The 12030-nt window shown below is 40.7% G+C and overlaps 1 protein-coding gene across 3 annotated transcripts in view; it reads left to right on the top strand.

Annotated features, from left to right (window-relative positions):
• Nucleotides 1-12030, top strand: part of Egfr (epidermal growth factor receptor) — a 173883-nt gene that overhangs the window by 135380 nt on the left and 26473 nt on the right. The window contains 5 exon segments of one of the 3 annotated variants that reach the window (NM_031507.2): nucleotides 1024-1181; nucleotides 4910-4951; nucleotides 7387-7528; nucleotides 8638-8760; nucleotides 10418-10516. In NM_031507.2, coding sequence (NP_113695.2) covers nucleotides 1024-1181; nucleotides 4910-4951; nucleotides 7387-7528; nucleotides 8638-8760; nucleotides 10418-10516 — 564 coding nt within the window. 3 annotated transcript variants of the gene reach the window in all.

The following is a 12030-nucleotide window of genomic DNA, read 5'->3' on the forward strand; positions in this document are numbered from 1 at the left end:
TTGTTTTGGTTTTTTGTTTTTTGTTTTTTTGTTTTTTTTTCCGGAGCTGGGGACCGAACCCAGGGCCTTGCACTTGCTAGGCAAGCGCTCTACCACTGAGCTAAGTCCCCAACCCCACACTCTTAAGTTTTACAGACAGAACCTAATGCTACCCATTCACAGTCCATTCTGTAGCCAGCACTGCCATGGGACACCTTCTTTTCCCTGGAGAGGTACAAAAGACGGTTGCTCCTATGTGTGCCTCAGCAGGTGGACGTCCGGCTTCCCTCAGCAACTCCTTTTAACTTCAAATGAGATACGCAGGGAAGATAAGGTTGTAAAAAACACGTAGACCAATCGAGATGACTCTGACAAGTATGGTGGCCACAATGTCTTAAAATACTGTTAAAATAAGGTGAAGGATAAATTTTAATTTATGCTTGGGTATAAAAATAGATAATATTTCTCTACGAATATATTTACTTTATACAAGCAAAATGATAAAACCCGCCGTCTGCCCAGCCTGATGAATTCCATTAATTAGCTGTACACGGTGGAAGGAAATCTCCCAAAAGCTGTCCACTGACCTCCACATTTTCATTCACAAACACATAAACATAGCTCCATAATTAACTAATTAATTAATTAATTTAAAGGATATAGTTTTTAAAAGTAAATCTAAGTCAGGAACAGTCATCCCAGAACTTGTCATATATTTTAAAAACTTCTGCACTGGGCTGGGGAGACGCCCCAGTGGTTAGGAGTACTGGCTGCTCTTCTAGAGGACCAGGATTTGATTTCCAGCACCCACATTACAACTCCCAGCCACCTGTAACTCCAGTTCCAGGGTATCTGATGCATGCTTCTGCCCTCCATGAGCACCAGGCACACGACAAAGTGGTGCACAGACCTACATGCACATGTACAACGATACTAAAGAATATGTATATTATTTGGCTTTTTTCTCATAGTAAATATTATAAATAGAAAGTTAGTTTTGAAACGAAATCAAAGATGTGCAACCTTTTCTATACCTTGATTCAGGGGCCAGACAACTGCATCAAGTGTGCCCACTATGTTGATGGTCCCCACTGTGTCAAGACCTGCCCTTCGGGCATCATGGGGGAGAACAACACCCTGGTCTGGAAGTTTGCAGATGCCAATAACGTCTGCCACCTCTGCCATGCAAACTGTACCTATGGGTAAGTGTAGCCCAGCCCCTACAACATTGCATGAGAATGCGTTTGCTGGAAATGTCCACTAAATGTTCAGGCAGTGGGTTACATAGGGGTTGCATTTTAGCCAGGATCCTAAGAACTTTCAAGTCCGTGGTCACGGTGGCAGCAGTGGTGTGCTGGTGCACAGGTCTCAGACTGGTGGGAATATCACCAAGCATCTCAGGGTATTGATCTCAGGTAGTCTTAGTTCTTTGACAGTGCATATGACAATGGAAAAGGGTGATGGAGGGGTATGACTGCCCAGCTGTCACCTCTCCCTTCCCCCTGTATGAATAGGGTTGGGATAGGGATGTTGTAGGCTGCAGATGGGAAAGAGGCTGGAGATATGGCTCAATCAATAACATGCTTTTCATGGAAGCATGGGCACTATAGTTTGATCCCCAACACCCATGTAATAGGAAGTCAGGAATAATGACAGTACACACCTGTAACCCCGGTACTAGAAAGATGAAGGCAGGAAGTGGGACTTTCTGCTGAGTTTCAGTTACATGAGCGATCCTGACTCAAAAAACAAAAACAAAAGAAAACAAACAAACAAACAAAACAAAAAGAACAGAACAGGAGCAGTTGTGGTGGAGGAATGACAACTGGTGTTAACTTCTAGACTGCACGGAGCATTCTCCATCTCTCTCTGTCTCTCTATCCCTCTGTCTCTCTCTCTGTCTCTCTGTGTGTATCTCTCTCTCTCTTTCTCTCTCTCTCTCTCTCACACACACACACACACACACACACACAGTAATGGTTCCTGAAATATTGCTTCAAAGTATCTTTTTAAAGCCTATTTGATCATTAAGCTATTACAACATAAAATAAGGCTATTTTTAGTATAATTTGCAGAGACATCCTGATTCTATCCATCTGGTTTATTGGAATACTATAAATTTATAAATATAAAGATATTTAATATGCATCTCATTATATTTCCCAACATTGTCATCCTCACTCAGGACAGTTATTCTTTCTCTGGATCTCTCCAATACCAACTATATGACTTTAATATGCTGTGTATCTAACTAGACTTTTCCCTAAAATACAATAATAAATCATTCAGCATGGATTTCAGGATTTTGTGATCATGAATTAATATCTGTAATACACTTGAAATAGTGACTAAGACAGGGTGAGCACTTGATCAATGAATGGTGAGTGCTGATGGAATGGGTGGTGGTAAGCATACTGGTGGTGGTAGCAAGGACAGTAGAGATCAAGGATGGTGGTGATAGTGGTAATAATATTGATAGTCATAATGGTCACGTAGATAATGGCGATGAAGGTGATATAGATAGTGGTGCTGTAGATGGCGGTGGTGACAGTGATGTGGAGAGTGGTGATGGTGACCATGTGGCTCATAGTGATGGTGGTGCCAGTGAGTACATTCGTGGAGGTGACAGGGAAACTTATGACTGTGACTGTTAGGATAAATTAGTTCTCTAGGAAAACAGTCATTGTATCTTTAAATATTTTATTTTTATTTTTTCCATAAGTCTCTGATTGTGTAAATAGAGTCTTCAGAATCTCCAGAATAATATCAGAAACAGTGATAGTTGAAGTCAACATTTGATATCTGATGGTGATGGGTAGGATAACAATGTTTCAAAACTAGGAAAAGCTTCGGCTGCTGATCTGAGACGCCAGTTATCCTGATAAGGAAAGAGTCATCTGCACTTTTAAAAGAGTAGTTCTCAAACTCGGCTGTGGGTTTTGGAACTTGGCCACCTCTGTGGTAGTAACTTAACATTGTCCAGTTTTCTGCGTGTATGCATCACCTCGCTGGGCACTTCATCCAGTTCGTAAACCCTGCAAAGTTATGAAAATGGTGCTCTGCTCCTGTTTAAATTAGCCCATTTTTCTTGCATAAGCAATTTTGGAGCAGACTTCCTACAATGTAACTGCCTGAGCTGTATACAGTGAATCAACATCTCCCCTCTTCTCTATTTTGCAAATAAGTGTCTATCTATGTATTTACATGTAAATGCACTGTTGGCTTTAAGGGAGACCCCAAAAGTCACTGGGCAGGAAGAATTATCAATATGCTTTCTTACCTTGACTAAGAAATAGTTTTCAAGCACAAAAAGACAGAATTTGTTCATAATGTACATTTAAATTGTGTGTGTTTAGTCTGATTTTTCATAATTCTCAAATTCTTTTAAATCAGATGAGACACATATACTTTGATACAGTCTTACTATTACTGTCTGTACTTATCTCAAAGTAATGAATTACACAGAAAGTTTTTGACCAAAATGGATTATTGGGTGGATGTGAAACGTTGATTAGGACAACTGGAAATGAAGACACGTTTCCCCACTTAAATATTTGTAAATGTATATGTCATCTAACACACTGCCCTCTAAGTTTTGGGAAAGTAGTGTTTTCCTATTTTCATGGTGAAGGAAATGTTTTATAGGACTCAGCAATCCTCACAATTTATGAGCCAGCCCTGTTAGAAGCCAGACTATAGCATAAGGAACCTACATAGCTCCAAGAGCCACAGATATGATCACCTCAGCATATGTAAGGATACTGGAGGCATGGTCGTCCTTAAATTGAACCTGATTTTTACATTAAGCAAAAAAGGAACATTTCTTGACAATTCTTGTCCTGTGAAATTAAACAAGGTCCCACAAGAATTTGCCCATTTTAGTTGCATGCCTCCGTGAATCTGTCACTACAATTATAATTATAAATTTCTTACAATAAAAGGAGTTGAGTGAGGGACAGAATATGACAGAAGTAACCGATACAAGCTCCTTGGTTCGACATCAAGAGTCCAAAGGCAAGGGAAGCACTGTAAGCTTTCCTGGGGGTTTCTTACTCTTGTGGTGCCCCAACCCTTCCCTATGCATCATCTGTGCTGCCACTGTCCCTGTTGGTCATCCTGTTTCATGTGAACTGGTTCATCTTTCCCTCTGAGCTCACTGATCCCAGCTTCCTGTTGACAATTAATGGCAATTGTCCAGTGTCACTTTCAGCAGCTTGTCAAACTGTCAATCCTCTCAGCAGGCATGGGCTCCTGGTGTTTCACACTCAACAATAAACTAACCACCAGACACTGTATTTGAAGGAGAGTCTAACTGACATTAGAGAATGCTTCCTAGATTTCTTTGATGATCTATTTGTGTACCTAGAAGGCCTTCTGTACATCCCACTGCTTATAGACGCAATACCAGCAAATTTGGTTTATGAACGAAGGACCAAAACCATTGCAGATGGCTTTATCTGAGAGCAAGGAAAAAATCAGAGAACTAAGCCTTCAAAATCCAAGAAAAACAGAGGGTAGAGATGAGAACCAATTCCTGTCCCCAGTAGTAGAAACAGCCTTTATTTAGAGTGTGGCTCCAAATGCGGTCTTTGGCATAGCTGCTCTCCTGTCCATCCTGACATTTGGTGTCAGCTGTATGGAAACTAGATACAGTGTTACCTTTCAGTAATGACCTGGCTGATTTATTGAAGGCTATATGATGCCTGTCACTCCAAAATTAGTTTCTGACTAAACAAATAAATCTATAGTTTTATTTAATTGAGTTAATGTATAGAAAATACATTTGTAACTACCCAGTTTTGAAATCACCATGGTTACAGCTATATAAGAGTAATTTACCACAATTGCTTTATGACTTACTGTGGAAAATTATCAAACAAATGCCAATGCAGAAGAATGAAAAAAGCTGTGGGTTTTTTTTTTTCTACAGATGTGCTGGGCCAGGCCTTAAAGGATGTCAACAACCAGAAGGGTATGTTCAATGACTTTGGATCTCATAGACCTTTTGGATCTAAGACCAGAGGCATCTCTGATTTAACCCTTGCCTTCCAGTTTCTTCCAAATCCTCTGGGAAAGCCACAGGTCTCAGGTCCACCCTCTTGCCCTATGTCCATTGTGTTGGTCAGCGGACAGCATGTGTGGTGGACAGTGCTGTGCTAGCATCACAAGAAGTTAACACTATGGTCCAGCCCATTCTAGCTATGTATCTGTTTCTACAAGTACAGATGCTTAACTTAAGGCTCAGCACTACTTAAAGTCTCCTCTTTTCCCTCCCAGTAGCCCAGGGGTCATGTCACAAACATGGTGTGAAGGGCTTTTTTTGTCAAATGAAAAGGTCTGTCTTGAGGGCATTTTCTCTTTTCTTTCTTCTTGAAACACATTGCCCAGCAAAGTCAATGAATTTCCCTCATCATTTTGTTTCTGATCAGTTCCAACTATTGATTGAAATGCTGCCCAGAGGAACATTAAATTATGGATGAATTTCCGTTCAGAGCCTTCATGCAACAGAGGTGTCAGCAAGCAGCATCTAGTGCAGAATTGAGATTGTCTACAAAATGCCTGCCTGATGCTCGGGCTTGTACCCCAGTCATGGACATGTCTACAACTATCCCTCCCCTTACCTCCCTTCCTTAACTTCATGCTATGGTGACTGATCCCTTCTGCTGTCAACTGAAATAGTAAAATAAAGTAAAGCCTTGTCTCAGACCTGGAACCCTTCTTAATCCTGTCTCCTCTCTGAGTCTCCAAAGACACTACCTAGTCTCCACTGTCTTCCTAGGCAGGCTCCAGGACTTTCTTAAATGGTTTACTCTACAATCCCCACCTTTAAAACAGTCAGTGACCATTCTTTGCAGTCATTTCTTTATTAACGGTGTTCTTTTCTAACCCACCTACCTTTGCTACTGTGGCTTCTCAATATGTGCTCTGAAACAAATCATTCCTCATATATTCCAATGAGCACTTTTGCTGGTGAAAACTCATTAATTTTATTAATAAGGAGTTGTTCTATAGCTCAGGAGGTGACTTGTACTCCTTAAGAAGGAAATGTTGTGAACCACCATTTCAGGATGTACAGTTGATTCTATTAAGACAGGGACTTTGGTACCTTATCGGTATGTAAATAATGCTGACACCAAATTTTTGCTATCCATTAACATGTTCTCCTGAAAAGAAGAATAAATTTAAAAGAAATTCAAATGGAGGTGGGTTCTTGAGGATAACAGCTTTTAACCTGGTACCACACCATCATAAAAGAATTGAAAAAAATAATCCTTCATTCCAAAATCAGAATTAGTAATTTTAATTCAGATAGTACTTAGTGAGGTTGAAGGCTTGATTTCTGATTTCTCATCTTCCCAAAATTAGACTTGACCTTGGTGAAACAGCAAAGTTAACAGATTCCTGAGGTTTGAGGCTACATTGGGGCAACAATCACCACAATGATGATGCTTTTTATATCTAAAGCTTATCAGGTTTTCCTTCCATTGAGCTCATTCATTCACATAGGGGTCCCATTAAAAATAGAAGACCCCATCAGAGGTCTCAATGTGCCTGGAAGGTCTCCCAACATGGCTACAGGAAAATACCCAATGATTTATGTCCTCCTAGAAAGCACAAGATGCAAGTTCATATGAAAAGCAGGATTTACTTATATTAAAGTGCCCCACACCTAAGGTTCAGGTAACATCGTGGAAGAGAGGGTAGAAAGAACATAAGAGCCAAAAGACCAGGATGTCTACTCTTGGTGTCTTCTATGTGTGAAAGAAATTCACAGATGTCTAAACATCACCCACACAGTGGCAGCACTGGAAATCTCAAAACACCCCACCCCTATGTAAAAAGCAACAGACAAGTAATGTCTGCTCGGAGGGGGGAGAATCAATTTTCTCCAGAGACAAGCCCCTGGTTGGTTATCCAATTTCAGGTGATCAGCCGTGAACACATACACATATAGGCAATACTAAACGGACACGTTTGTTTATATATTTGCAACTTGGGGCATGAGGGGAGTTGGCGGGAAACAGGAGGAGTATTACTGATAAAAATAGTGTTCGTGTATGAAATTCTCAAAAAAATAAAACATTAAAAAGTGGTGTTATGTCTTGGACTGTTTTTTGAATTTTAGCTTAATATTTTCTTCATCAAATGACTATAAAAATAATTGTAATAACGAGAGGAGTTCAGTTGAGACCTCAATTTTCTTAAGTGCAGAAAAGGAAAGCGACTTCAGGCAGAGACCGCTATAAATATTGGAAAACTTGCCTAGGAACTTAGCCGCCAGTCAATTCCCCTATATGAACCACCCTTATATCAATTTCTAAGATGATTTTAAATGTTATCACTGTTTCAAAAGGTGCAGGAAGTGTATGGAATGCCCATATTACCTTCTTTTGTCTCTCATTCCAGGCCAAAGATCCCATCCATCGCCACTGGGATTGTGGGTGGCCTCCTCTTCATAGTAGTGGTGGCCCTTGGGATCGGCCTCTTCATGCGAAGGCGTCACATTGTCCGAAAACGTACACTACGCCGCCTGCTTCAAGAGAGAGAGGTGAGCAGCGAGGCCTGGTTGCCTCTGGATCAAAAACATCCTCGTTACCATCAACTGCTGTCCATGAGAAAAGACCCTCCCTTGAGAATTTGTAATGTAGAATTTTATATATTAGACATTGCCATAGCTTTCCAGCACTATAACAAATACCCTTGATAATCTGTGTTTGAAGAAGAAAGGTTCGTTTGACTCATAGTAATAAGAGGTTCGCCGTTAACAACGTTGCTTTGGGCTTTGGTCAGGAGCGCGTGGTGGAGCGCATTAATCACCCCATGACAGGAAGATGAAGCTAGTGAGGAAAGACTAGACCTTGACCCCAGTCACCTCAAAGCCTCCTTGTAGTCCCAACCTCATAACGGCCACACTACTTCCTAATTCATGGTTCATTTTTAGCACATAGGTCTTTCGAAGACACTTGCCCAAACTATAACATGTACGTAATTGTCATTAATAATTAGAAGTTAGGGTGGAAGAATCAAAAATGTCCAATTATACACAATATGTTCTATTTGGAACTCTCCATTCAGCAAAGCATACGTGTTTTAGGCAGCCTTTCGAAATAGAAAGCTTAATGGAGGCCTACCTGAGGGTAGCACGTGGTTGTGTACCTAGGAAAATAATCACAGAGGGTTTGAAATCTTATTGTGACCGCTCCTTTGTGACATCTCTATGGCATGGGTCTTAGGTTTCATAGTCCTTAGCACAGCGCCTTTGTCTGGCACAGCATTATGAAGCCTTTACCCTCCATAAGCATGGAGGTATTATGAGCTCCAGATGTGACCCAAATGGTTGTGCTATAACATCTTTCTTGCCACCGTACTTCAAGTAAAACTGATTGACGGTGAAAACAGAAATGGAAAATGCAGTCCTCAAGTGTAGATGTTGTGGTAAACACCTGTAGCAGAGGATCTGTGTTTCTAGTGTGTATCACTTATGTACTAAGTACATACTAAGTAATGTATATTACAAAAGAAAATCCATTGATCCTTTTGAACACATTGCTCCTTTGATCACAGCATGGCCCACTCTTGCACTGAATAAATCTACTATGCGTGTAGCATATTGTGGGATATGGTGCTAGCATCTCTGGTCTGCTCCCTTCTTCACAGCTCGTGGAACCTCTCACACCCAGCGGAGAAGCTCCGAACCAAGCCCACTTGAGGATATTAAAGGAAACAGAATTCAAAAAGATCAAAGTTCTGGGTTCAGGAGCATTTGGCACAGTGTATAAGGTAACCTCCTGGAGACAGGTCTGGACTAGGCTTCTGGGAACCAGTATTTGCTGTACTCTCCGGCCCTCTGTGGGTAAATCAGATTCCTTAGTAATTTGATTTTTATCAACATCTGCCTGGTTTATGTAGGAACTCGTGTTCCCCAAGGCTATTGAATTTAATTTTGTTATCACTGTGAAATCAAAAGCATTCTCATAGAGCATGATAGAGGCATAAACTTGGGAGTGTATCCATCCAGTAAAGATATATACAAAATCATGGAATGAGCATTTCAATCTTCTTTTCTAGACCCATTTCTCATAAAGCCTGATTCCAGATCAAACTCTGAATGATCCACGCCTCATTTGTAACTAGCTATATTGGTTACTTCTCTATACTGTAATAAAACACCATGACCAAGGCAACTTGCAGTGGACTTTATTTTAGCTTACAATTTCAGAGGGTTAGAGTCTGTAATGGTGGGAAGGCACGACATCAGGCCACAGGCCCAGTAGCAGGAACAGGATAATGAGAACTCCCATCTGCAAATGCAAGCACGAAGCAGTAAGAATGAATGAAAATAGCGTGGAAATTTTAATCTCAAGCAACAGAACCTCCACTTCTCCAAACAGGGCCACCAACTAGGCGCCAAGTATTGAATATCCAAGGCCATAGAGGACAGTTCTCATCCAAACCATTGCACCAGCTCAAGCGTACATATTTTGGGTTTTTTGGTCCTTATTCTTTGACCAAAAAACATAAAGGCTCTTACTATGTACTATGTACATATGTACTATGATTTTAAACTCAGTCATCTTTCAACGATGTCTCAAGGGCTGCGATTATAGGTGTGGGACATTAAAACCCTGGGGAGTTTTATATGAATGTTTTAAATAATTGGAATGCAATTACATCACTTTCTCTTCACCCATTTCTTCCTCTTCCTTTTCCCCTCCCAGGTACCCTTCCTCCACCTTCCCCATGACTCCCACTCTTAAGTTAATAACTCCTTTTTCATTATGACTATGAAACAGGTATATATGTATATCTGCGCAAATATATAAATACAACCTGTAGTGTCCATTTTTCTTTTTTGTATGTGTGGGGTTTCAGGGCTTATTTCTCCGCATTGGACAACCAATAAGGGAGCTCATCTCTGGGAGAAGTTAATTCTCCTCCTCTCTGCAGTCATTAGTTACCTATAATATTTTTACCCCCTAGGGTAAGATCTCATGAAATTTCCCCCTTCTGTCTTAGCATGCCCATTGATATTGCAATGTTCTCAACTTAACGCAGCCATTTCTAGGAAAAATCATTTCACAGAAGACTTTCTGGTATTTTGGCTCTTAGCAGTATTCCTGGCACCTCCTCTGAAAGATTCCCAGTTGATCTCTGCATTTTGCCCAGTTGTGGTTTTCTGTGATAATCTCCGTTTGCTGTAAAAGAGAGGCTCCTCTGATATGAAATGGTATTTGTTTGTTTTGATCCAAAAAATTATTCAGATTCTCAGTGCTGGATATCTCAGAACCTCTGAGATAAAAAGAATCTGAGAACTGTTGGCTTTGTAATGCAGAGCCCTTGAGGATTGGGGTCATTAATAAAATTTATCGGGCTCACAAGGCAACATGCTGCTGACATGATGATTTCAGGTTAATGTCAGCCCTCTTCTTAATCTCAGGGTCTCTGGATCCCAGAAGGCGAGAAAGTGAAAATCCCTGTGGCCATCAAGGAGTTAAGAGAAGCCACATCTCCCAAAGCCAACAAGGAAATCCTTGATGTGAGTTTCCTTTTATGTCTTGCTAACCACGGTTTCCTATAGTCAGTCTTGCTTCCTTAGTTTGTGTCTTAATTCATTCTGGATGCACTAATGAATTACACCAAATAATGTGGGTTTGAGCACTGTTTATAAGGTAATAACGTAACAGTTTAGAAGTATTCTGAATGATAACTATGCTCCAGAAAAGAAGCTGGATATCTGCTTTGGGGGACCTTGGGGGAGGGAAGAGTAAAGTCATAAACGTCAAGTGCACCCCTCATCTCAGAAACCACCGATTCTACCTCCTGTATCACAATGCTCTGTTCTGAGCTTTTTCCATCATTACATCATAAACTATCAGTTTTGATCTCTTTTCATCCTTCTTGATATAGAAAGCACTGTTCTCTCCAAGACTTACTGTACCCCTGAACCCCCAAGAATCAAAGCCCATAGTAAACATACTCCTCCCAGGACCAGTGGTTACCACGGTTACCATAGTGACCGCAGGAGACACCCAGAGCACAGGTTTTACACATGAGGGGGTGAGGGCATAATGAAAGTCATTCTGATTTCTATGACTGGCGTCTGAGGGAGTCATGAAATCCGAAATGGCCATTCACTTTGCTTTGCTCTATTAGCCGTCCTTGTGATGGCGTTTATAAAAAATGCCAGACATCGACAGGATGAAGCCTACTAAAACATTAGCTCACCTTCTAAGCCTCTCCCAACTAATTTAAATATCACCTCCTCCGTGGTGCTGATTGGTACTTTCTGGTACATTTAGGATGTTCTACAAGAACATCTTTTTACTTTGAATTTTACTGAATTTCCCTTTATTTTTCTAATTTCCTTAGCCCATGATAAGGCCGAACCCCGCTACAAAGAAGGTAATAAAAAGGGACCATCTTGGAACTAGATAGAGCCCACTTCAGTATCTGCCTGGGCTTCCAATAAGATGTCGAAAACTATACCTATCGTAAAATGGAAAGTTGAAGAAAGGCAGAGAATGCTCAGGGGACCTCCACATTGCACATAGCTAATGAGAGATGATTTATGAATGCAATGTCACAGAAAATCATGCATGCTGGCAATACACTTGTCAAGCAAAATTATCTTTCATTTTAGAGTTTACAAACCAATGCCAAGTCTTATTAACATAACCAAGGACGAGTAGCCAGGGGTCTGTGAAGACATTTAACTTACAGTCTCGCACTTATATTGGTTAAAAAGAAAATCGTATAGTCAATCTTGCTCCCTTATTTCATGTTTTAATTCACTCTGGGTGCACTAATAAATTACACCCAACAATGTTGATTTGAGGACTGTCTATAAGGTAATAACATGAAGATAGTTTGGAAATATTCTGAATGAAAACTCTTCTCCAGAAAAGAAGCTGGAGATCTGCTTTTGGGGACCTTGGGGGATAAAAGAGTAAAGCCATAAAAGCCAAGTACACCCCTCATCTGAAGGCTCCCGTTTTTCTCTTTGTCCCATTGCTCATGTTTCCCCTGCCCTCCCCTCTGAATTTTCATTCC

This window comes from Rattus norvegicus, chromosome 14 (assembly GCF_021556685.1).
Source record: "Rattus norvegicus strain SHRSP/BbbUtx chromosome 14, alternate assembly SHRSP_T2T, whole genome shotgun sequence".
In the NCBI taxonomy this organism is placed as follows: Eukaryota; Metazoa; Chordata; class Mammalia; order Rodentia; family Muridae; genus Rattus; species Rattus norvegicus.